Source organism: Corylus avellana, chromosome ca5 (assembly GCF_901000735.1).
Source record: "Corylus avellana chromosome ca5, CavTom2PMs-1.0".
Lineage (NCBI taxonomy): Eukaryota > Viridiplantae > Streptophyta > Magnoliopsida > Fagales > Betulaceae > Corylus > Corylus avellana.
In genome coordinates, this window is record NC_081545.1 from 36,032,851 (window position 1) to 36,057,616 (window position 24,766).

Here is a 24,766-nt window from a genome sequence, read left to right on the forward strand (position 1 = left end):
TAATATTTCTTTTTGTCCGTTGGGGGTGGATAAGTTTCTCTAGTGGGTTGCTGAGAATAATAGAAGATATTGAGTCAGAATATACTTTCCAGTCATTTGCTAATCCAATTTCAACACGATATCGAAGCCCATATGATCTCTGGTTCTCATGGCCCACCACCCAATAGTGATTTTGGAATATCTGGAAGTCAAACTGAGGGAGGTAACTGTATAGTCAACGCAATGCCTGCACTGCTAGGGTCAAGGACCATTGGACCATTGGACCAAGGTGAAAGGTGATGTTGCATTGCAATTTGCAAAATAAAAAACTCTCAGGCTCTCATTGTCATAATTTATGTTCAAGGATTGTAGGGAGTGTTATGTAAATCTGATATAATCTAGAATGGTGCCAAAATGTCATAACTACCCTTTCTAATGAGAGGAGCTGGTTTTGGCTCTTCATTGCTAGAAAACTGTGCTGTATTGGGAAAATGTTTGAATTGAATTAAAAACTGTCATGGAATCAATCCACTGGGTAAAAACTCAGAAAGAGAAAAGAAAAGAGTGAGCTTTTAGCTCAGAGCTCCAAATTTGACATTTTTTTTGTCACTTCACTCAGATATTTCTTCCTCATAGATGACATAGGTATTACTCTAATGCTTTGTCCTGAAAGACCAGAGTTTCATGCCAATGAAGGTGTGAGAAAACAGGTGAAGTAGGTGGGTTCCTTGATTTTTGTCTTAGTTTTCAGTGGTTTTGTTCATGTCATTCACACTCTTTCTTTAGGTTGGTATCTTCTGCTTCACAAATCAGTTGCTAAGCTATTCTAGTATTTGTTTTGGCCTTTTGGGGGTGAATGGTTTTTTCTCTAAAATAATAGTCTTCCTTGTGTTCTTTTTTCCCCATCCATTTTAGGATGATGGGGGATTGAAGGGATTGATGTGGATTTGATTGGGTTGCCGTGGAATGGTTTTTCATGGCAGATATGTATAAGAATCAGCTGCAGGAACTTGCACAGAGAAGCTGTTTCAACCTGCCATCTTATGCCTGTATCAGAGAAGGACCTGATCATGCACCAAGATTCAAAGCTTCTGTGAATTTCAACGGTGAGATCTTTGAAAGCCCAAGCTATTGCACCACATTAAGACAGGCAGAGCATGCAGCTGCTGAAGTAGCTCTCAATGTCCTGTCCACCAGAGGCCCTGCAAGGTCTCTAACTGCAAGAGTTCTTGTAAGTTCCTCTGAAAAAAATTCCTCTAATTAATGTGATTAGTTTTCTTGAATGGTTGGAAACATATAATACATCATCTTTAGTTTTCCTCATTTGATTTCCTCTCTTGTGAAACACAATAAAAGGATGAAACTGGTGTTTACAAGAACCTCCTTCAAGAAACTGCTCATAGAGCTGGACTGAGCCTTCCTGTATATACCACTGTAAGATCAGGTCCTGGCCATGTCCCAATTTTCACTTGTACTGTAGAGCTTGCCGGCATGAATTTCACTGGTGAGCCAGCCAAGACAAAGAAGCAAGCTGAGAAGAATGCTGCAATTGCAGCTTGGTCTTCCCTTAAAAAATGTAAACTCTGATTTCATTTTTAAAAAAAAAAAAAAATTCTTTCCCATACTACATGTATGATGATCAATGTACATTTCTATGCAGTGCCAAACTTGGGTTCATTGACAAATAAAGAAGCAGACACTACTGAAGAACAGGATCAGACAGCCGTGGCAAGGGTTCTTTCAAATTTTAGGCCCAAAGATGAATGCAAACAAGTTAGGAGGAGGGATCAGAACCAAGCGAAAAGAAGAATGGTGAGGACTCATAGTCATAGAGACATTAGTTGTGGTTCTTCGTCATCATCCACATCTAGTAATCATATACAGCAGCATCATCAGCAATGGAGGCTTATGGATCTGTTTATGGACTTTGTCCCAGAAGGTGGTCCATCCAAAAAACAAAACAGCTTTGTGTCTCTCCTGCCTCCTCTCCCACCAAGAACAGCTTCAAAGATGTTACCACCAACTTCACCTAATAGGCCTATTCCAGTTAAAGTCAGAGGTAGATCACAAATTATAACACCTCCATTGGAAGACCATCAAAAGGATGAGGAAGAGTGGCTTGGTGGGAAAAAGGAATGTCCAAGCAATTCAAGTTCCATATTCAGGCAATTTCCTTTGTCCAACAATGGGAATGTTGCAGCTTCATCACTGCTTGATAGAACCAGGCGTTTCGGTTCTCAAGATTCATCTCAATTCCATGGTCACAGAATCGCCCCAGCCGTTCAAATCAGATCAGTGATCCCAGTATGTGCAGCACCACCACCACCACCAGTGAAAGAAACTTCACCATCACCAGCTTTAACTGCTTCAATGTCCACCCATACAGGAGAAAAGGTCTCATCAGCTACCCAACTCAGTTCTGAGTTCAACAAGCTACAGTTATGAGTTAATGAGGTAAAAACAACCTGCGGTTACCATTTTCTGCCACTTTTACTCGATGGGTTGGGTTGTTCTCTGAACTTTTGCTATTGGCCCTTGAGACGGGGTCTATGGTAAAATTTTGTAAAAGATAATATAATATAATTTTCATCTTGACATGTATTTACTATTCACAGATACCCACACAGACACAGTGAACACAGAGAGCGAGAGAGAGAGAGAGAGGGGGAGCGTAATAAATGAGATCTGGGGGAGTGGGTTGCAGAAGATAAGAGGGGGAGAGAAAAAGTGAGTGTAGAGTTGGGGGGCAGATGGGGGTAGCAATGAAGGCAATCTGTAGAGGGCGAACAGACAATTTCAGCGATAAAGGCTAGTAATTAAGTTGCCCCAGAAATATTTAATGGCTCTGTCTTCACCATTAATGCTCCCCTTCTGCTTCCTCCACACACAAGTGACACAACAACACACAGAGAGAGAGGGAGAGAGATTCTCTTCCTCATCTTATTCCTCTCATTTATTATCCTCTCCTTTTATTGGTTTTTTTCTTCTAGCCTTTTCTTCTCTCTCTCTCTCTAGCTGTTATTCTTTCTATATTAAACTGTGACTGTACATAGGGAATAGTAAAAAATGCTTGGATTTTTCTGAGATTTTGAAAGAAAAGTAGCCGTTATGGTAAGGGCTAGCGTGGAAAACCATGTTCTGCAATACTAGCTGTCCAATGGGTATGTTAGCCATAGTCCATTTTAAGAATGTGGACCGCTAAGCCCACCGATAAACCCTCATAAGTAGCCCCCAAGAGAGGGGATCAAAAGTCAAGACGACATTGGTGTATATAATGTTAAGTGACGAATATATTGTTATGTTATTTTTAAATTTTTAAATAATGTGTATCATGTATACGGTTAAATGCAATAAAATAAATTATTTATCATGAAAGTAACGAGGATCCTTGTCCGGCTAGCTATAAATAAAGGAGATAGAATGATTAGGAGAAAACTCGGTTCATTTTTTTAAGTGGTTTTCTGTCTGCGCTAAATGCCAGAAAATATTTTCTGTTAAAATTATTTTATATCGAAACAAACGGAGCTTAAGATAATGGCCAAATTTGAGGTTTGGGCCAGCCTTGTTCTAGAATGAACTACAAAACCAACTAGAGAATTACCAAGGTTCTCAAAGATTGGGCCTCTTATACAACTAACAAGTACCCAGCTTGTTAGCCCACTTGGTTGCCACCTTAGCCCAGTATTGTTACTTTCACTTTTCACGAGCCCATGTGCTGAAACGGCCCACTTTCAATGAGATTCTGCCACGTAGCCCTGCGTTTAACCCTTTCTCGAACTAACTTGGCGGTGGGTGCTTTTATAAATTTGACTCCTCTTCCCCAAGTCGCCTTCAGCAATTTCACTCGCGCTGTAAGCCCTTCTCACCCTCTTATTCCCACGAAAAGCTCTTCTTCTCTTCGCTAATTCTTTGTAGGTTAATATGATTGAATGATTTTTATAGGTTTGGGCCAGCCTTGTTCTAGAATGAACTACAAAACCAACTAGAGAATTGCCAAGGTTCTCAAAGATTGGGCCTCTAATACAACTAACAAGTACCCAGTTTCGTTACTCTCACTTTGCACGAGCCCATGTGCTGAAGCGGCCCACTTCCGCAATCAGCTAATGAAATGCTGCCACGTAGCCCTGCGTTCAACCCTTTCTTCTCCTACCAGGATTAGGATTAGGGTTATTAATCCTATTCCTATTGAGATTAGGATTATTTTCTACTCTATAAAAAGCAATGTAAGTGCCTTTATAGGCCAGACATTCAATAACAATTTCAATCAATTGCTACGAGCAAATTGTGGAGGCTAAACCCCTCGAAGAGGTCATATTTTTCTTTTATTTTTCTTTGGTTTTTCTCTGATATTAATTGATAAGATCTACGGTTCTTACCATCCTCCATGGAAAAAGACATCTCAAAGAAAAAGAAGAAAAGATCCTCCACGGACGGACATCTCAGCGCGGCAGTGGCAGCGACGCTATTGCCTCCATGGCGGACTCGATCATCTATTTATGAATCATTAACTCAGTATCCGTCACCATATGTATATAATCTTCATGCTAGTCTTTTTTCTCCTTCTTCTTACGACATCGTTTTCTGTGTGCACAACGAGACGCGGCATTGGAATTGGTATTCCATTACTATTGATGCCGACGGCGGTCCCAACAAGGCCTACCAAAAACCGCTCATTCCTTTTTGGAAAGGAACAATTCCGGCGTGCGGTAGCGTAGCAGCTCTAGGCTCCCATATATACTGTTTTGGTGGGACAAGCAAGCCCCATAAAGGGATTCGGGACGTCTACAAATTACGGGTTACTCCCCGTATCGCTAAGGAATGGGTCCCTGTTTCTCCTATGATATCTCCAAGATATTGCATGGAAGCTTCGGTTATTGGCGGTAAGATTTATGTTAGTGATTCTTTTTCTCATCATGAAAAAAGTTCTCCTCATTGGGGTGAGGTTTTTGACCCTACGAATGAAAAATGGGAAGGTGTCCCTAACCCTCCAATTTATCCTTCAAAGTATGAAAATCGTATAATTTTGTATGCGGCTCTTAAGAATCCAGACAGGATTATTGTGGCTTACACTGTTCATAATGATGAGTCTTGTGCTATCTTCTATGCGTATAATGTACAACATAAATATTGGAGAAAGCTTACGCCTACTAAGCGCAAGCTCCACCCTATGTGTCATGACATGACCGAAGATTATTGGCTAAAAAATTGTGTAAGTGTTAATAATACTTTATACTTGATTGAACATGGCATGAAAGTGAAAGATGATTTACTATTTATTGCATACAATTTGGATTTGGATATGTGGCTGGAAGGGTGTCTAAATGGTTTCGGAAGGTTTTTTTTCCAAGACTATTCACTGTGGAACGACGAACGTGGCCGTCGTCCTGACTTCATCCATCTTGAGAAGCAGAGGTTCTGCCTTTTACAACGTTCAGATGATTATGGTTATCTTCGCTATCTTCTAATTGATATTTCTCCTATGCTCGATGAGAAGACTTTGGGAATATCAGTTGTGTGGGATCACGAATTTGAGATGGAATCAGAAAGATTCTCTCGGTTATCATTTTCCTTTGTACGGTAAGATTTTTTTCGTTTTCTCATTTGATTTGAAATATTGAAAAATTAAAATGCCCCCTTCCCCTTTAGGCGAGTCTCATGGGAATTTAAGAAGGAAATATATGTGTCAGATTTTTGTGTAAAGTGCTAATGGGAATTAAACTTGCAGGCCGAATAAGGAAGTGCGGTTTTGTGATGAGCGCAAAGAGAGTTATGACAAAAGACTTGCACGAGAAGGTCGCTACAAATTAAGAAATTGAAGAATATTAGAGTTATCTGTTCTTCTTTTTGTGAGATTGGGACAAGTGTTTCAACTTAAGAATGTTTTGGAGATCTATTAGAATTTTTTGTTTTTTGTTTTCATGAGTAAATTGTAAAAACGTCATATATGTTTGAACTCAATTCTAATGATGAAGAAAATGTTTGATGAATTGTCCAAGCAGGGAGGGTATGCATGTCCAGGGATTATAACATCTAAAGCATATTAATTGTTGAATATATGGTCTATTGCTCCAGGCCAGGAGGAATGAGATGGTAGCTGGTAGTTGAACTCACATGAGGATGAGGTTCCGTACTACCAGCACTTGCCTGTTTGCCTAATGTTTAGGCTTCAAGTATTCATAGGTTAGAGAATTAATTCTCCTAGTAGGAAAATATAAGAATTAAGTAGCTAGTAATAAAATGTAAAATAAATTTAGGAAAGGCCAGTTAATACTTTGAATACAATATATAACATGTCACCAGAGAGATTAATCAATATATTCGGGTCTATATTTTGTTGTAATGTCATTTATAATTGCATTACCAAGATTTTGGCTAATCAGTTAATTAAGGGGCCGGATGTATGGGATTATTGATTCTCATCAGAATTGCAAAACCTTCCTTCAGATGAGTAAGGGTTCTAAAGGAAGTCTCTGCCAATTAGACTTGTAAGTCTGATGATAATTATTACTTTTATATCACATCAATCACTTCTTATTGCTATTTAAACAAAAAACCCACAACAAAACTCTTTACCAAACGAGCTTAGATATTTGTTTCAACATAAACTCTTTAACATTTATTGAGAAAACAAAGTTAATGATAGTTTAACCAGCTTGTATGCACTACAACTTGTAGCTTGCTGTTTACAATTTTTTACACAGCCCGCGAACTTAACACAACTCAACATGAAATTAACATGTCAGGATTTTGTATAATCGGGTCCAAATTGAAACATTTGATAAATCACTTAATCTATGGGTGATGTGTAAACCTGTATAAATTATTATTATTATTATTATTTTTAATTCATAAATTCAGGTCTTTCCCTAGCTGGCTACATTAAGTTTTGGGTTAAATACCTCAAGCCCCCTTAGGGTTTAGCAACTTTATTTTTTCCCCCATGAGGTTTCACTTTTATCACAGGACCCCCCTGGAGTTTTGATAAAGACCAATTTAGTCCATCCGTTAGTTGACCGTTAAGACTGACACGTGGACTAATCAGATGTTGACACGTGGCACCTATTAATTTTTTTTGTTAATACAAAAAAAATTAAATAGGTGCCACGTGTCAAGATCTGATTGGTCTACGTGTCAGTCTTAATAGTCAATTAACGGATTGACTAAATTGGTCCTTTATCAAAACCCCAGGGAGGTCCTGTGATAAAAGTGAAACCCTAGGGGGAAAAAAATAAAGTTGCTAAACCCTAGGGGGGTTTGAGGTATTTAACCCTTAAGTTTTTCAAGGAATCTACATCAAGATTCGATCTGTTCAATGAGAGGGTAAATAATCTTGTCTAATAATCTGACATTTTTCCTTGAATAATTTTAAATATCACTCCATGTCTCTTTTGTTTCTTCCCAAAATTAATCATTAGATCAAAATAAATTAGTAATCTATCATAAATTCAATAGTAATTTTAAAAGTTACATCAGTTTTAAGATGACACAAGAAAAATATGGGGTGACATGTATCGTTACTCTTTTTCTTTAGAACATTTGATTCACATACATTTAACAGTTTAATAGATTTTAACAGCAACCGAAATTTTTTTATTTTATTTTTTGTTATTTCTATTCAATGTGGGGAAAAAGAGAATTACAAGAAAATAAAATACAAAGGCAACAGAGCCTTCTTAAGTACAGTTGAGAATGTACCAAATAAATGACTCAACCTATCAAATGAATTGATACCGTCAATGAAGGTGGTTAAATATGGCAACGTTCTATAAACGGGACCAAAACCTATGAGGTTACCAACACGGGCCGGCCATCAATAATCAGTAAAAAAAACCTAGCCCAACTATCGGTAGTAGTCGACAAAGAAATGAAAAACTCTATAAAAAATAGAAAAAGAGGCTCGTATAGCTAAAAAACGAAATACGTACAAAGAATAGAAAACTACAAGAAAAAAAAAAAAAAAAAAAAAAAAGAACGGATTTGAGAGCCTTGTGAAAACAACTGTTTCTTTAGCTTGAGTGCAGTTTCGTTGGTGAAATTCAGCGAACGCATATACAGCAGCATGTCGAGTCGTTATATGCGGCAACACGAAATTAATTTGAGATGGATGGTACCTTCATGACTCAAGCAGAATGTAAAATGGGCCAAAGCCCACTAATCCAACTAAGCTTAGTACTAGTATTTTCTCCTTCCACCGACATAATTAGCCCTTCACTCCCACAAAATTCACGCCCAACTCTGAAACAATCATAATTTTTGCAAACCTTTTCTTCTCTTCAGTCTTCACCGCCGCTTCTTCTAAAATCTTACCGATCCCTTCTTCACTATTGAGTCTATTCACAAATACTCGTGGACGAATTCATCCCAAAAAACAAGACAGATGATGAAATCCTCCACGGAAGAAGGCATCTCAAAGAAAAAGAATAAAAAATCCTCCACGGACGTACATCTCAGCGCGGCCGTGGCCGCGGCGACGCCATTGCCTCCATGGCGGACTCGATCATCTATTTATGAATCATCAACTCAGTATCCGTCACCATATGTATATAATCTTCATGCTAGTCTTTTTTCTCCTTCTTCTTACGACATCGTTTTCTGTGTGCACAACTACAATCGTATCGAGACGCGGCATTGTAATTGGTATTCCATTACTATTGATGCCGACGGCGGTCCCAACAAGGCCTACCAAAAACCGCTCATTCCTTTTTGGAAAGGAACAATTCCGGCGTGCGGTAGCGTAGCAGCTCTAGGCTAGCTCCCATATATACTGTTTTGGTGGGAGGGACAGGCTTACCTGCGGTAAACAAAACTACTGCATATCTGCGGTAGTTTTGTTGGAAGGCTGGGATTTTAAGTTGGGTTTTTTTAACTTCAAAGGCTAACGTGAACTTTTTAAAAAAAAAAATGCCGTCAAAAACAAACATTTTGGCCGTGAACACCCATCCAAACAAAAAACCCGAACATGTAAAAGATTCAAAGGGATGAAATCTAAACAAAAAACCCACTTGATCTGCTCGTTAATCGCGGCCTCACACTCATCGGAGTAGTTCTTGCGAGAAAGCGAGAGGTGAGGGACGGTGGGATGAAATCGAGCTCCTTCTTGGCCTCCTCGAAGGGCTGGAACACAACGCCGGTGGGCGGAAGGTCGTTCGGACCCTTTGACCCATCCAATACTTTTTCTACCCAAATCCTCTGTTTTGGGTAGAAAAAGAAAAAGAAGAAAATAATCAACCTTTGGAGGAGATATGCGGCTGGTAGAGGTTCAATCCTGGCTCCTTGACCAAGACCCTCAGCCCTGGTGGCTACTACAGTCAGTGGAGCGCTGGTTTTGGGTATGGGGAGAAAAATGAGAGAGGAGACGGTCCGACGGTATGGGTTAACGAAATTTTTGACGGCATTTTTTTTTTTTTAATTCCACGTTAGCCTTTGGAGTTTAAAAAAGCCCAACTTAAAATCCCAGCCTTCCAACAAAACTACCGCAGATATGCGGTAGTTTTGTCTACCGCAGGTAAGCCTGTCCCTTGGTGGGACAAGCCCGACTGATTATTACTCGCGAATGGGGATTCGGGACGTCTTCAAATTACGGGTTACTCCCCGTATCGCTAAGGAATGGGTCCCTGTTTCTCCTATGATATCTCCAAGATATAGCATGGAAGCTTCGGTTATTGGCGGTAAGCTTTATGTTAGTAATTCTTTTTCTTATCATGAAAAAAGTTTTCCTCCTTGGGGTGAGGTTTTTGACCCTACGAATGAAAAATGGGAAGGTGTCCCTAACCCTCCAATTTATCCTTCAAAGTCTCGAAATCGTATTATTATTTCTGCGGCTCTTGAGAATCCGGACAGGATTATTGTGGCTTACAGTGTTCATAATGATGAGTCTTATGTTATCTTTTATGAGTATAATGTGCAACATAAACATTGGAGAAAGCTTAAGCCTGCTCAACGCAAACTACACCCTGAGTTTCTCGAGCAACAAGATTATCCAGAAGAAAATTGTGTAAGTGTTAATAATACTTTATATTGGATTGAACATGGCATGGAAGTGAAAGATGATTTACGATTTATTGCATACGATTTGGATTTGGATATATGGCTAGAAGGGTGTCTAAATGGTTTCGGAAGATTTTTTTTCCAAGACTATTCACTGTGGAACGACGAACGTGGCCATCGTCCTCAGTTCATTCATCTTGAGAAACAGAAGTTCTGCCTTTTACAACGTTCAAAAGAGTATGGTTATCTTCGCTATCTTCTAATCGAGATTTCTCATATGCCCGATAAGAAGACTTTGGGTATATCAGTTGTGTGGGACCACAAATTTGAGATGGAACCAACTCAACCAAGGCTATTCTCTCAGTTATTATTTTGCTTTGTACGGTAAGTTTTTTTTTTTTTTTTTTCATTTGATTTGAAATATTGAAAAATTAAAATGCCCCCTTCCCCTTTAGGCGTTAGCGAGTCTGATGGGAAGAAGGAAATATATGTGTAAGATTTTTGTGTAAAGTGCTAATGGGTATTATTAAACTTGCAGGCCTAATAAGGAAGTGCGGTTTTTTGATGAGCCCAGAGAAAGTTATGATTGATGAGCGCAAAGAGATCGAGTTATGACAATAGATTTGCATGATGTTGTTATGCAAGCACTTTATTGGGAGAAGACCAAGATCGTTACATTAATGTCCAAGCTAGGCTGTTAAAAGAATATGTTATCGATCTATTCCTGTTTTTGTGAGATTGGGAAAAAGTGTTATGAATATTTTGCAGATCCTATTGCAAAAAGTTAATTTATTTTTTGCTTCATCATGAGCCAATTGCATGAAAAAACATTAAGATCGAGGTTTAAAAACTATGCATGCATGTTCATTTTTCTTTGACTATGTATTTGATTTGCGGTTTTTTGAAGTGGTTAATCCTATATATTGCTAAATCAAAGCCAAACACCTCAAGTTAAGCTAAACTTGCATGCAATTACGCTATAAAACTGCTATATAACCTTGGCTATTACACAAGCTTTCATTTAACCATATATATATATTTACTCTCATTATTATTATTAATTGAGAGAAAAGATAATAGGCATAAACAACTATTTCAACCTGTTGATGTTACTGCAGTCCCTACATATTTCAACCTGTTGGTAGTAGGCCTAAACAACTATTCTAAGAAAATTATGATGGTTTGGACTCATACGTGTAACTGCATGCAATTATTTTTTATAAATTTATGTAAATAATAATAAATAAAAAAGTAATAAAATTTGACGGATCGACGAATTTAATTGTTTAGTAATAGATGTAATATTCCATATAAATGCTATTAGATTGTCATGTTAATTTATAAGAAACTTGTAATAAAAGTTGTAACGTCCCTAATTAACAACACTAACTTGAATTTTAAAAATTATGGCCTGAAATCACACTTACATCTTTGAAAACAAATATTTGTAGAAATAGCACAAGATGCTTTTTGCTTTAGTGAAATATGTTTGGGAATCTGAGGTGCTTTATACTATACAGTGACACTTTGCTAACTAGTCACCTCGATCCCAATACTATTTGTCTTCAATGATATTATTCCTCACACTTTATTCCTTCCTTTCTTTCTCATTCAATTCTCTCTTCTTTCTACCCTAGAGTTAGAATCTTTTGTACCATCAATATTTTTGTTCGGTATCTTCTTTTAAATTCTAGAATTAGTCTGAAACATACAAATCTTGTCTTCCTTGAGCCGTAATTCCTTTATTCCTTCATTCCTTAATGCTTGTCGACACATTAAGGCTCCGTTTGTTAAAGGCTTTTGGGGTTTTAGTGGTTTACGACTGTAACAAAAATTGATTGATGTGAAAAAAAAGTAAAAATGTTTGGTATTAAAAAATGAATTTTTTTTGTTTTATAGTGACTTTTTTATTTGAATAATAATAATAAAAACGATTGATGTGATGTAAGTAAGAATGTTGAGAAAATGAAAAAATTAGATAAATAGTGTCAGGCCACCATCAAGTTCACCGACAAAGACTAATCTTTTTTATAGCCTCAAGTGAGTGGGGATTCCTATATTCTTGAAATATTTTCATCCAATTTCGTAAAATTCAAGTAAGAAATGAGAGAGGAGATGCAGGGTCAAGGTGTCCGTCCCGGGCAATTGAACCCTGTATTTCGAGTTGCACTTAAAACCTGAACCCCGATACCCCTCTTTGCTCATTCCTTGTCCAAATTCCCTAAAATTCGGCAAGAAACTAGATCTTTGACATTTAGAAGCAAAACCAATGCAAATCAATTGGATAGAATCATACATGCAACACAAGGAAAAAGAGATGAAGGGATACAAACAAAGAAACTTGTTATATCACTTATTGCAATGGTGAGTAGCACGATCTGTATGCATTAAAAACCTTAATAGCTAGTTTACTGTCTTAAGCAATATATTGTCTTTTTGCCAAGGAAAAAAAAAAAGAAAAAAAGAAAAGAAAAAAGAAATAGAAGCAATATTATTATTTGTATTTTTTATAGCCAATTGCCAGCCCTGCATAGTAACGTCTTACGTCTGCACGCATTATTATCCTTTAAATATATATATTATTGGCTTCCCAGAAAACAAGATAAACATTGTGGGTGGATCCAACTGTTCCTTGTTGAGTGAAATGTGGACAAAGCCCAAACACACGCGGTTCTGATCCACTCCCAAATAGAAAAATCTTATTCGTTTACCATATCTTATTATTTTAGTCAAAACATCCCATCCGTCTACATGAGTCCACCGTGGCTACACATCATCTCCACCCACCAAGGCCAATCATTTTTGTCTTTGGTTAATCCCACTTAAATTTAGATCGGGATTTTGCTAATATTTTAAAGTGAGAAATATCATATTAAATTCCGCCAGATGAGAGATTGGGCAATCCAAAAATTATTGGGGCAAGCGAATTTTATATAAGCTTTATTATAATTATTGTCTAAAATACTAAAAACTTCAGTCCCTCAAATCCTATGAAATGACAAAGGTGGTCCTCAAACTAGAGAATTCTAGAGAATTCCATGTGATTAATGCCAAGTATTGAGTCTTAATTGGACTAATATTTTTAGAATTCTTAATGTAAATTTCCTAAATTCATATAAATATAAATTGATGAAGTATATTTTCGTATTGTTGGACCGAACGATGAGCTAAGTCATTGAAAAACATTATCCCCAAGATTGTGGAGCATCCTATTCTTAGGTAAGCATTCAAAGAAAATATAATGAGAAGAATGTTGAGTGAAAGAGACCGACACTTGTTTTTTTGGTTTCGGGAAGACGAGGTTTCCTTTTTAATATCACTTTTTTAGCTTAATTTGTATAAATTAAATATAAAACAGTTTGTCTCTTAAAAATAGTCTAATATATTGCCTAATTGTTGGATTCATGGCAACTTAAATTCATATTAAAAATTAAAGTGTCAAAATTTCAATTATTTAATTTAAAATCAATACCTGAGATTTAAGAAAATGTAAGTAATAAATACCCCATAAATTTTTTAGAAATCCTGATCAGCGAGCTGGTCATGTAGTTCAATTTTAGGCGAATAAGGAAACCTTAAAAAGGCGCGTTACGAATAACGTGGCTTCGACCAACTTCTTTTGTAATAAAAATCAAAATGGACAACGACGTTAACTCGGTTAAGACGAGGAATATCCGAGGCATATGACGCTGCTAGAAGGAATATCCTGAGAGGAGATCCGGTCGCCTTTTAAAATTCCATCTGCCTCCCCCCTACGATAAATACCCCTTCTCCAATCTTCACCCTCCAACAATCTCTAAAATACCTTCTCTGTCCTAGCTTTCTCTCTCTCTCTCTAACAAAAATGGCTCTCAAAGCTGTCCATGTCTCCGACGTCCCAAACCTCGACCAGGTCACGGAGAATGCCTCCGTCTCTCTCTACTCCACTCGCTTCTCCAAAGGTAAACACAAACGTGATTGTTGCATATATCAGGATAACACCGGAATATTCTTTTATTATTTATATTGGTAAAATCGGAATCATGCAACATTTTACGTCCAATCCTGACCGTAGGATGGCTTGATGTGTAGGTGTGGATTTGGGGAGGGGTGCGTACAGAGTACCGAAGTTTCTGGTGATAGGGCACAGAGGGCATGGGATGAACGTGTTACAGTCGTCGGATCGGAGAATGAGAGCTATCAAAGAGAACTCGATTGCCTCCTTCAACGCCGCCTCCGCTTTCCCTATTGATTTCGTCGAATTCGACGTCCAGGTCAGATTTCTCTTTCTTTAGCTTTCGCTGTTTCTATTTCTATTTCTATTTTTCTGCTGGATGTTTTTTCCAGCAGAAAATTTTTATCGGAATTTTAGCGCACGTTGTTGTGTCGAGCGTGGCGTTGTACGGTCGCCGCGTAAGCGGGTAGCTCTGTTTTTACTTCCCTGGGATACAACACGTGGAAACATGTTCGCTTGTTTTTGTTTTGTTTTTTTTTTTTTTAAGTGTGCATTAGACTAATTTTGATGCAACGACGTCGCATTGACTAAAAGTCTAAACCTTGCGATCATGTTGCATCGATTAGGACAATAGTTCAATTCTCAAGTATTCCCTATGAGGTTGGACATGAATTAAAGCCCAACATGCATTAAGGCCCGAGTTTGACTTTTACAGTGGAAATTTTTTAGCTTAGTAGTGTTAGCCAATGCCCGGATAAGGCGGGTGTTAAGTTATGGTTCGATCGATCTTGAAGGAGTGCCAGTAGTTCCCACCGTTTAGGCCTTTTTTAAGTGGCGCTATGCAGGTTGGTGCTATTTGGGTCACGCCCAAGTATGACAGTTACAACTGGCCTCCCCTTCAAACCTTTTTTAAATTTAAAAAAAAAAAAAAAAGTGTTACATTGAGTGGTAAAAAAATGTGACAAAGATTTATGTAATTAGTATGAATTTATAAACATAACCAATTCAAGTGAAGTTCTAAAATTTAATCTCGATTATATAATATATTATCTTCATTTCATCTAAAAATATTATTAAATTTGTAAATCTAATCTCCATTATCTAATAATAGATCATGTATATTAAATCTAAAATGGCAAGGATTTAGTATTGATAGGATAATATTTCAATCATTTAATCCCAAGTGTAACGCGTGAAACTCGAATACAGTTTTTATATCTCTTAATCAACGATTTCATTTCTTCTGCAGATGGGTGTTTTTGCGTGTTTTTTTTCTTTTTCCAATTCATAAAAAAAAAATAAAAAAGAAAGTATGGAGGTGAGTAAGGCATAAGGGTAGAGACAGCAAAGTAAAGGAAAAAATGTGGTGGTTTTTGTAGGTGACAAAAGATGGCTGCCCTGTCATTTTCCACGACGACCTTATTCTCTCGCAAGATAATGTAAGTTTCTCTATCACCTGTCCTATTTTAACATTTCTATAATTAGTATTCAGAGTTCATTTTCGGTGTTCATTTGGTTCAGCTGTTTCAGAATCTTTGTATTTGTTAATTTTAGAGTTAATAATAGTCTTTGTATTTGGTTTTGGCAATTGGGATTTCAGGGTGGTGTTGTGTATGAGAGAAGGGTGACAGAGCTGTCTCTCTCAGAATTCCTTAGCTACGGTCCCCAAAGGGAACCGGGCAAGGAGGGAAATGCTCTGCTTAGGAAAAACAAAGATGGAAAAATTGTGAAGTGGGATGTTGAGACGGATGATTCTTTGTGTACCCTTCAAGAAGTTTTCCAGCAAGTGGAACCCTCTTTGGGCTTCAATATTGAGTTGAAATTCGACGACCACGTCGTCTACCAGCAAGATTATCTCACCCATGTTCTCCAAGCCATCTTTCAGGTACGAAGTTGACTTTTTTGGAGGATTTGCTTCATTCCCTTTTGTTGTTGCAGAGTGTTAATGGTGTTTGTGAATTGTATGGGACAGGTGGTGTTTGAGTATGCTAAAGACAGAGCCATTGTGTTCTCAAGCTTCCAGCCGGATGCGGCAATGCTCGTCAGAAAACTGCAGAATACCTACCCTGTGAGCACTCTTTATTGCTTATTCCTTGTATATTTTTCATTGGATCACAGACAAGTGAAGTTATCTCCTAATGATTGTTGTTTCGATGATATACCAGGTCTTCTTTTTGACAAATGGGGGTACTGAGATTTACTACGATGTTAGGAGGAACTCCTTGGAGGAGGCCATGAAGCTGTGCTTGGAGGGTGGTTTGCAAGGAATTGTGTCGGAGGTGAAGGGGGTTTTCGGAAATCCGGGGGCGGTGGCCAAGATCAAGGAGGCCAAGCTTTCGCTCCTCACATACGGCAAATTGAAGTAAGTTGTTTTTGGGTCCACAAATATCTTCAATTCTTTATGAAAACTCTTGGCATCATTTGAATTCTTGCGTGAAAAATGAAAATTCAGCTATTGGGTGTTTTAGTCAAAAACAGCATGCCATGTCCATTTACTTTGATTTGGTCGTTTCTTTGGCATTACAATTAAGCAGTCTAGTTTGATTCAGAAACTTGGTTTCCTTTTGCTTTTCACTTCCTCAGAAAAGGGGGCTGCGTTTTCAAAAACAGCTTTTTGAAATCGCTACACCGGCAAACGAGTACTAAATTTTAGACTGACTTAGAGACGCTATTGTTTGTTGCAGTAATGTGGCTGAAGCAGTTTATGTGCAACATCTAATGGGAATCGATGGAGTGATAGTTGATTTGGTTAAAGAGATCACAGAAGCAGTCTCCGACATGATAAAGCCGGCAGATGAAGAGGAAAGTGGGGATGGGAAGCCGCAGTTGGCTGCGAAGCCTCAGTTCTCGCAGCTGGAGCTTGCATTTCTTTTGAAGCTCATTCCACAGTTAATACAGCTCTAATGCAAAGGATGCTCTTACACAGAGCCATATTTACACAACAATAATTTTTGGGGAATTTTCCCTCTTTTTATATCGCTAGCTATAACTCTTTAGGCGTGGAGGTCACCACATTACATTTTCATTCTTGTATATATTAATTGTTGCTTATTATACCATTTTTGGTCCATCTGTACTACTAACAAAGTTTATCACAGTTTCAGCAGCTTGTATTATACACCACTTTGTACCTTGGATTTGAGTTTGGAGTTTGAACCAAGGGTTGGCGATTTTTAATATGGCTTGTGAATCCAACACTAATTCAATACAAAATTAACATGTTAGGATTTTATATAGTTGGGTTCGGATCAATTTTGGTTTCTCAAATTAACGTGTTTGATAAATGGGTCAATTCCAGATCAACTTTCTTAATCCACGAGTGATTTGCGTAATTCTTATATATATATAAATTAGAATATAAAACCCTAAAAGGCTAAAATTCATATTAATTTGTTTTATTTAAAATTCATAAACTCAAGTCTACATCACTAGTATCCGGCTCAACAATGCATATATGATAATAATAATAATAATAATAATATCTAATATTATTCTCTTTATTCTTTTGGAAATAGGAAAAGTAGATAAATAAATAATATTTAAATAAAAAAGTAAAAGCTTATAGATAAAATATTGAGTCGGGATGTAGGTTCTTTTCAAAGTTAACAGCTAAAATAAAAAAAAAATGAATTATTTAACTAAAATTTAGCTAAACATTTGTTGAGGCAAATGTGAATGCTGAAGTTCAATTTTTCTCGGCTTCACTATATGAAGTCTTTTCCGGCTTCATCTGGCTTCACTATATGCGTTTGGATTTTGTCTAAACTTTATCACAGATATCACAAAAACCAGTTTTGAAATAAAAGTGATATGTTTCTTACTTCAGTAGTAGCTAAACTTTTACTATTGATTTAGTAGTTTCTTAACCTTTAGTGCAGTTTCGTTTTCTGCAACACATACAATTAATTTGAGATGGATGGTACAACAATAATCTTGTGACTACAATAATTGACTGTCCGAAAGCAAACTTGAAAGGTGTCTCGTGATTTCAACATTTTGCTAAATAGGAGAAAATATCAAATTAAAAACTAAATAAATATCCAACCCTATTTATCTCTGTAGGTACTGACAATTTCAACTCTTATTTTTGTGTTAGGATTGAGATTCGCTGTAATACATTTTATTTGGGTTATTCATTTTTTATTTTATTAGGGTTGTTCATTTTGAATAAATGGTTTAGATTGTAAAAGTAATTAAAATAGAAACAAAAAATGAAGTTGTTGTGTAGCCAATTTGGGTTAGTCAATGGGGTGATTCGGCCACCTCGATAGCTGATCTGCTCACCCCAACAATCGTTTTTTTTTTTTTTTTTTTGTCACAATCTGAATCCTTCATTTAAAATAAACAGCACCCCAAATTAAATATTTTATATTCGCCGAATCTCAATCAATGCTATTAATAGCTTCAATGTTCCGCACTCCAAGAGTTCTATATCCAACTTTTCTTTATTTTCAAACAAACATACATTGTCGTTACTTGCTAATTAACTTCAATAACTATCTCATACACCCTAATGTAAATTAATTTTTATCAAACATGTCAACTTTTGTTTGACACGACTTTTTAGGTATTAAAAGTACTTTTTAAATTTTTTAACACATCTTAAACAAGCTTTAAAACTTTTTGCGAATCGTTACATAAATTCAAATGAAAATTTTTCCTAACACCTCCCCGCGGGCCGTGAGCACAAGCAATTGGATTGCTCGCGTTGAAGCAAATTAATAACCCAACACATATGATTAAAACGTTTACACATGTTAAGGAAAGATGCATCCTTTCATAGCAAGAAATCAAAGATATGGTATAATTGCTCCTATAACATATAGAACCCACTTTAGGCATATCACTAAAACAAGTATGATAATAAAACAGATCGAATAAGTATTTGATTCTTCAAAGCTAACAAGTGCTTGATTGCGTGGATTCTTGTGGCACATCACTTAGATATGCTTAAAAATGAGCAAATCTTTCCTCTAAATTACTCGGCCTATTAAACAGATATCTGTTCTTTGAGCATTTGAAATCATGCTCCATTAATCTTAATAAAAATGCATGTAAAAAAGACATATTTTTGAGACAATGCCAGCCTAATAAACTAAATGAAAGAAATTTCTTTGGACTTATTCTTATCCATAATGTGCAGTTTACGCAGCAAGGACAATATTATGATTTAGTATAGCTTTGATATAACGCCTATTGAGAAGATTAGTTAGCACATGCAGTAACTTTAACTGCGTTTTACCTTTCATTCTTTCTTTGAAGTCCAATCATGAAATCATGTTTGCTGCATATGCTTCAACCAGATTGCCGTGATGTGAGAAATATATCTCATCATTGATTTTGTTGGGTTTGACAGGACATCATCATACACCAGTCTTGGGTTCAGAATCGACCAGATCTCTCAAGACCCATCCAACCCAATCTAATTACCCTAAAATAAACTTTCATTTCTAATTTAAATGGTTAAATTTAATCAAATTGAAAATTTAGAGGGTTAAATTAAAAGTTTTTGAAATTTAAAAAATTTTCTCAAAATACGCGATAATAAGTTTGGTTCAGATTTATTGAACCTGAAATTTTCTTGCTGCATCCAAAAAAAAAAAAAAAAAAAATTAGGTTTAGGGAATGTAGATTAGGGCAATGGGATATCACCTAAAAACATGTAGAGGGAAGTGAGGGAGGGGGCAGAATAATGGAATTTTATTAAATAATTTGTCGATTTAAATACATTGATAATAAATTTTGACAGTAAAATAACTCTTTCTCGGTTTGAATCTATTCATTGGGGGAGTGATTGAAAAGGCAGTACGGTATATCACATTATTGTGGTATGAAGATTTGTAGGGAAGAATAGGTTCCAAGGAACCCTAGTTCTATCGGCGTCCTTGAAGAACAAAATAAATGCTCTAAAAATTAAATGATGATGATGATGATAATATAAATAAAGAGATGATGGGCATCCATGATAACGAATCTCAGAGCTGCATTGTCAATTTCTATGGCCATGGATTGGCCCCCTCACGACATGGTGCAGCATATATATATATATATATATATATATATATACACACACTATTCAAGGTGCTGTTCTTGAGGGACATCAAATTCCATGCGTTGGTGTTCAAACACGCATCTAGAGATGTAGTGTTCTTACATTGTCCTATTTAAATGAGAAATTTATTGAGGGGGATACTTTAATTTTTGTCCATCATTATCATGGTTGACCTTGGCCTTTAATTGAGAGTGGTGGGGAGTTGTGTTTTGTGTGTAGGACTAACATATATACATCCATCTTTTAGCTGGTCGTTTTGGGGATGCCAATTACTTAATATTGCACACGTTTCGATAGCAGATTGAGATTGGTCTAACCACTGCTATAGATAAAAGAAATGGTTTGACCACCCCCAATGCTTTGGTTGAAAGGTGATTAAACTATCTTGTGATTAAAATTGGTAGTTTGGAGACTAAAAAGATGGTTCGGTCACTTCTAATGAATATCCTAGTAACTTCATATTATTAGAAGCTACCCTTTTTTCTCTTTCTTTCTGATGCAGATCAATTGAAGTTGGCAGAACGCTCCTTCTGAAGTCCTGTTCAAACCCTTTTGTTGTTTTTAGGGTTTATGTCGGCGGCCGTCCAGACGGGTCTAAGTCCAGTCCGAACGAGCTCCATAGCTTTTTAATATTTTCATGTTTTAGCCATGGCCGTCCAAACAGCCATATGTCCCATCCGGATGGGCGCCGTAGGTTTTTAATTTGATTTATTTCGTAGTATAATTAGGGTTAAGGTTTAGGGGCCTATAAATACATGCTTATAACCTCCAAAAACATAGTTGTTGTTTATGAATCAGTTTGGATGAATAAAAAACTTCAAAGTTGAGCTTCCTTCATATTTTCCTTCAAGCCATAAATAGACTCTATAATTTTGAAAAGAATTCTTAAATCTTTGATAGACTCAAGATCTGAAATTATTTATCCCGTTCTTTATTGATATTCTTCGCTACAGCCCACTAAGTCACGCTGCATCACTTTGTCTCTTATATATTGTCACGATCTGAACCGTTCATTTTAAATGAATGACTCATATAAGAGATATTGCACGGACATGATATTCAAAGTACTGCATCAAATCTCAATTCCGGAATATAGAAAAACATCAATTGAGAGGAAAAAACTAATGAAGCTATGTAGGATAACAGCTAGGTTGGGCTCCTCTAGACAATAATAATAATAATATTTTTCGTCTCATTTATTTATTTATAATGAGGCAGTATTAGTTATTATTGTTATTATTAATTTTTGGTGTCAGAGTCAGCTTATGAAAGAGATCCTAATTTAACAACAACAACCCCACAAAATTGATCCCCTATGCACTAGCAGACAACAAGCCGACCATGTCCTTCGTAACTCCTTACTCCTCCCAACCTTTTAACATGACCTATCAACTAGCTGTTGCTGAGTTACTTAAAGTTAAAGAGACTACTTTTTTATTTTTTTTATTTTTACAATTCATGTAAAATTAATTTGGAATTTGGTGGGCAAGACCCTAGCAGATAAGTGGAGTCTTGACCTTCAAGTCTTTGAGACATGAATTTAATTTGACTTCATCTTCATGTAATGATTTATGGAATAGACTTTCTGTAACAATTTATATATGGATTGTAAACACGTTATACAGTAATTCATACATAAAGAATTATGGATTAGAAGAAGAAAAAAAAGCAAAGCTTCTGGTCAGCACACAACGTGTTACACATGGTGCTCATACTCACTGTACACGGCTGCATGCTACCTTGACCGAAAGCAGGGGGTTTTGTCCCTTTTTAGGATTTTGTCAGTTTTTCCACATGATTAGTAAATCCTAGACCAATTTAATATAAAATTAGTAAATTAAGATTATAATTGATATATTTAATTTGATTCGAAGCCATTTCTTACCTTTTATGATGAAAAAAATGCTTGGTAATATAATTTTTATTATTATTTGTAATAGTAAAAAAAATTAAAGAATAAAATTTGATAAATATATAGTGAGACTTGAAAGAGACGTTGTAGTATGATATCAAATACGATGTGGGATTTTACACGTTTGTGGAAACACGACCGTCAAAGCTACAGTAATTCCACTTTTAAAGTCAAAGGAAGGAGTTTCGATTGAGTGAGAATAGAGGCGTTGGAATTTTTCATCCCAGCCTCTCTATTTCTCTTTATATATAAAACAAGCCTGTCTTTCCCCAACCTAGAACTACAAGCCCACACCACACCACACGTCTGTCTCTCTGTCTACCTTTCCTTTTGGATTCTCTCTCTCTCTCTCTCTCTCTCACACATTAATTTGTTTTACAACATATATTCCAACGTTGGTTGAAATTGGTTGAGAAGGTGGGAAGATGGAGAAACCCGGCTGTGTCATCAATGGAGGGATCAAGCTGCCCATTGGCTACCGCTTCCATCCCACCGATGAAGAGCTTCTGGTTCACTACTTGAAGCGCAAGGTCTTGGCTTTGCCATTGCCCGCTTTAGTCATTCCTGAGTTCGACGTTTTCCAGACCCATCCTTGGGGCTTGCCAGGTCAGTACTGGAATTAAGGGAAATCATTCTTATTATTTTCTTTTAGATATTTTATACACCCACATTTTATGCGATGAGGGTTTTCAAATTAATGCGACCATTGTTGTACAAAATTAAATTAAATGTTAATTGGTCGAAAATGGGTTGTAGGTGATTTGAAGGAAAAGAGGTACTTCTTTAGAATTAGAAAGAGGAGTGGTAGTGAGGATAAGAGCAAGTGCAAGAGAGCTGCTGGTTCTGGTTACTGGAAGCGTGTTGGGAAAGAGAAGCAAATATTAGCTTCTGAGAGCAACCAAGCACTTGGGATAAGGACAACTCTAGTTTTCTCCGAGAGGAAATGCTCCAATGGAAGTAAAACAAGATGGGTCATGCACGAATACCGTCTTCCCTACTCCACCCTGCAGGTATATATATATATGCATTCCACATGGATTTGAAGGAAAATTATTTGAATTTGAATGAAATTAATTATATATATATATATAGGATGAAAAGTAATGGTTTTGTTTGTGAATCCATGTATGTATCCAGGTGTCTGGGATGGAAATGGAAGATTGGGTTGTCTATAGTGTATTTCAAAGAAAGACAAGCCCTGCAAAACAAAGGTTCATTTCTCATCAGCGCTCTAACACCAAGAAAACTAGGAGATTGGAAATGGAGGTGATTGCTCCAATGGAAGACAGCTCTGATTTGGGCCCTCCTCAACCTAATTGTTCATCATGTTCGAGTGAAATCACTGAGGTCTCTTCTAATGGGTTAGATCAGGAAGAAACAAGCTCCCCCAATATTTGGTTTTCTTCATTTTCATGTATGAGACAGCCTTAATTAAATTTAAAACCACCTCGTAATTTGAGACTTGAATCATATCTGATATGTGCAACTGTTGTGCAACAAAAGAGAATTAATGGCCTAAAAGAAAAAAGAAGAGATTTTTAACTGTTTCAGGGGCTCAAGAGATTGTGTTGTGCAAGCAAATCCTTAATTATAATATTCTTTCCCCACCAGCTTCATTGGTTTTTATGAAATGGAAAAGAGGTGGCATATGGCACTGATGGTTGCTCAGAATCTAAGGTTTTATTATCAAAAAGGCAAATGATTTTTGAGACAAAAAGATAATCCAAAGTAATAAAGTAATTAGAGGAATACATACAAAAAAAAAGCATCCAAAGAATTCTGCAAAGATGTTCTGTATCATCTAATCATGACTTTGTGAAAAGAAGCACTCCCTTATGGGCAATCCCACAAAGATGGTGGTAGCTAGTGCCACAGAGCATCTGCACACATGGGGGTGATTCACATCCATCTTGTCGATCCTCTGTTTTCTTTTTCAAATGATTTAGAGCATCTGATAAATTAATTATTCAATATATTGAGAACTTAATATATATATATATACCCCATTAATGGTTTCTTTCTTCTAACGAATCTTCATGACTTTTTTTCACTTAATGAATTAGTTTAAGCAACATTAAAAACAAAACAAAAATGCAGAGAGATTCTCCATCATCTTCAGTTGCTGTGGAGTTCAAAATGATTGCATATAAACAATGCGTTGGTTTTGGTTGTGTTGGAGAAGGTAACCAGAAAACAAAAGTTTTTTAAAATTTGCTTCCAGGCTTTGGACAACGCAACCCCTCGTGGCCCGTGGGGGCTGAGAATAAGATTCCTTCTGTCAAAGGGTTGGAGCCTAACGGGAGAGCTAGACATCCATGGTTATTTAATTAATTAATAATCCAGGCTATGAGGCTAAGGGGAGGAACATGAAATAAATATTTGGTAGGTAAAATTATTTTAAAGAAAATGCGATCAGAATATTAGAAGCGTGCAATCTTTTGAAAGACCTCAACTAGCTAGTTGGCAGGACCCCTTCCAAGTGGGATGACGAATCCCTCACATGTATATTATTATGTATACTGGTGTGGACAGCATTAAGATCATTTCTAAAAAGATATAATGCTCATTCTTTCAATTAAGGCATCAACTTGTTGGGCATCACAGATGTATAACAAAATCACTTAATTAGGAAAATCTGGGAGTTTTGTCTATTTGTCTTGTTAAGCCATGAGAAGTACACCAAGGAACAGGATTTAAGATTAACCATATTGATTGATATGTTTCATAATGTCAGGAGCTTCTGTTTGTTCATGTGTTTTAATTTGTGAAGTGTTTTTATTTTTTGATTAAGTTTTCTGATGCGACAAAAAGGCAAAATATATATTGTTTGTGTTTGAGTTGTGTGTAATATTTTTATTTTTGAGAAGAGAAAACAAAATATATAAAACAAAAAATGTAACAA

General features: G+C 36.5%; 3 protein-coding genes across 6 annotated transcripts; all 3 read left to right on the forward strand.

Moving 5' to 3' along the window:
- Positions 1 to 365: 365 nt before the first annotated feature.
- LOC132181175 (double-stranded RNA-binding protein 3) lies at positions 366 to 2,580 on the forward strand. Of its 4 annotated transcripts, none has more exons than XM_059594269.1 (4): positions 366 to 698; positions 895 to 1,210; positions 1,336 to 1,555; positions 1,640 to 2,580. In XM_059594269.1, the coding sequence occupies exons 2-4, from the start codon at positions 956 to 958 to the stop codon at positions 2,422 to 2,424; spliced, it is 1,260 nt and encodes a 419-aa protein (XP_059450252.1). In that variant the 5' UTR covers positions 366 to 698; positions 895 to 955; the 3' UTR covers positions 2,425 to 2,580. The 4 variants fall into 4 exon arrangements, with proteins under 4 accessions (XP_059450252.1, XP_059450253.1, XP_059450254.1 ...); XM_059594270.1 differs by having other exon boundaries at positions 366 to 689; XM_059594271.1 differs by having other exon boundaries at positions 367 to 698; positions 963 to 1,210.
- An 11,191-nt stretch (positions 2,581 to 13,771) lies between these two features.
- LOC132181530 (glycerophosphodiester phosphodiesterase GDPD1, chloroplastic-like) lies at positions 13,772 to 17,060 on the forward strand. Its single transcript, XM_059594787.1, has 7 exons — positions 13,772 to 13,907; positions 14,038 to 14,219; positions 15,280 to 15,339; positions 15,501 to 15,785; positions 15,873 to 15,968; positions 16,066 to 16,262; positions 16,585 to 17,060. The coding sequence occupies exons 1-7, from the start codon at positions 13,811 to 13,813 to the stop codon at positions 16,802 to 16,804; spliced, it is 1,137 nt and encodes a 378-aa protein (XP_059450770.1). The 5' UTR covers positions 13,772 to 13,810; the 3' UTR covers positions 16,805 to 17,060.
- A 5,072-nt stretch (positions 17,061 to 22,132) lies between these two features.
- Positions 22,133 to 23,331, forward strand: LOC132182699 (NAC domain-containing protein 83). The gene is made up of 3 exons (XM_059596015.1): positions 22,133 to 22,470; positions 22,621 to 22,874; positions 23,002 to 23,331. The coding sequence occupies exons 1-3, from the start codon at positions 22,290 to 22,292 to the stop codon at positions 23,293 to 23,295; spliced, it is 729 nt and encodes a 242-aa protein (XP_059451998.1). The 5' UTR covers positions 22,133 to 22,289; the 3' UTR covers positions 23,296 to 23,331.
- The last annotated feature ends 1,435 nt before the right edge of the window (positions 23,332 to 24,766 follow it).

Excerpts from the sequence above, each read along its gene's own strand:
- LOC132181175 (XM_059594269.1), top strand. The coding sequence starts at position 956 with ATGGCAGATATGTATAAGAATCAGCTGCAGGAACTTGCACAGAGAAGC. Across the intron at positions 1,211-1,335 it reads CTCTAACTGCAAGAGTTCTT|GATGAAACTGGTGTTTACAA; the intron begins GTAAGTTCCTCT and ends ACACAATAAAAG. Across the intron at positions 1,556-1,639 it reads TTGGTCTTCCCTTAAAAAAT|TGCCAAACTTGGGTTCATTG; the intron begins GTAAACTCTGAT and ends ATTTCTATGCAG.
- LOC132181530 (XM_059594787.1), top strand. The coding sequence starts at position 13,811 with ATGGCTCTCAAAGCTGTCCATGTCTCCGACGTCCCAAACCTCGACCAG. Across the intron at positions 14,220-15,279 it reads TCGTCGAATTCGACGTCCAG|GTGACAAAAGATGGCTGCCC; the intron begins GTCAGATTTCTC and ends TGGTTTTTGTAG. Across the intron at positions 15,340-15,500 it reads TTATTCTCTCGCAAGATAAT|GGTGGTGTTGTGTATGAGAG; the intron begins GTAAGTTTCTCT and ends TTGGGATTTCAG.
- LOC132182699 (XM_059596015.1), top strand. The coding sequence starts at position 22,290 with ATGGAGAAACCCGGCTGTGTCATCAATGGAGGGATCAAGCTGCCCATT. Across the intron at positions 22,471-22,620 it reads CCATCCTTGGGGCTTGCCAG|GTGATTTGAAGGAAAAGAGG; the intron begins GTCAGTACTGGA and ends AATGGGTTGTAG. Across the intron at positions 22,875-23,001 it reads TTCCCTACTCCACCCTGCAG|GTGTCTGGGATGGAAATGGA; the intron begins GTATATATATAT and ends GTATGTATCCAG.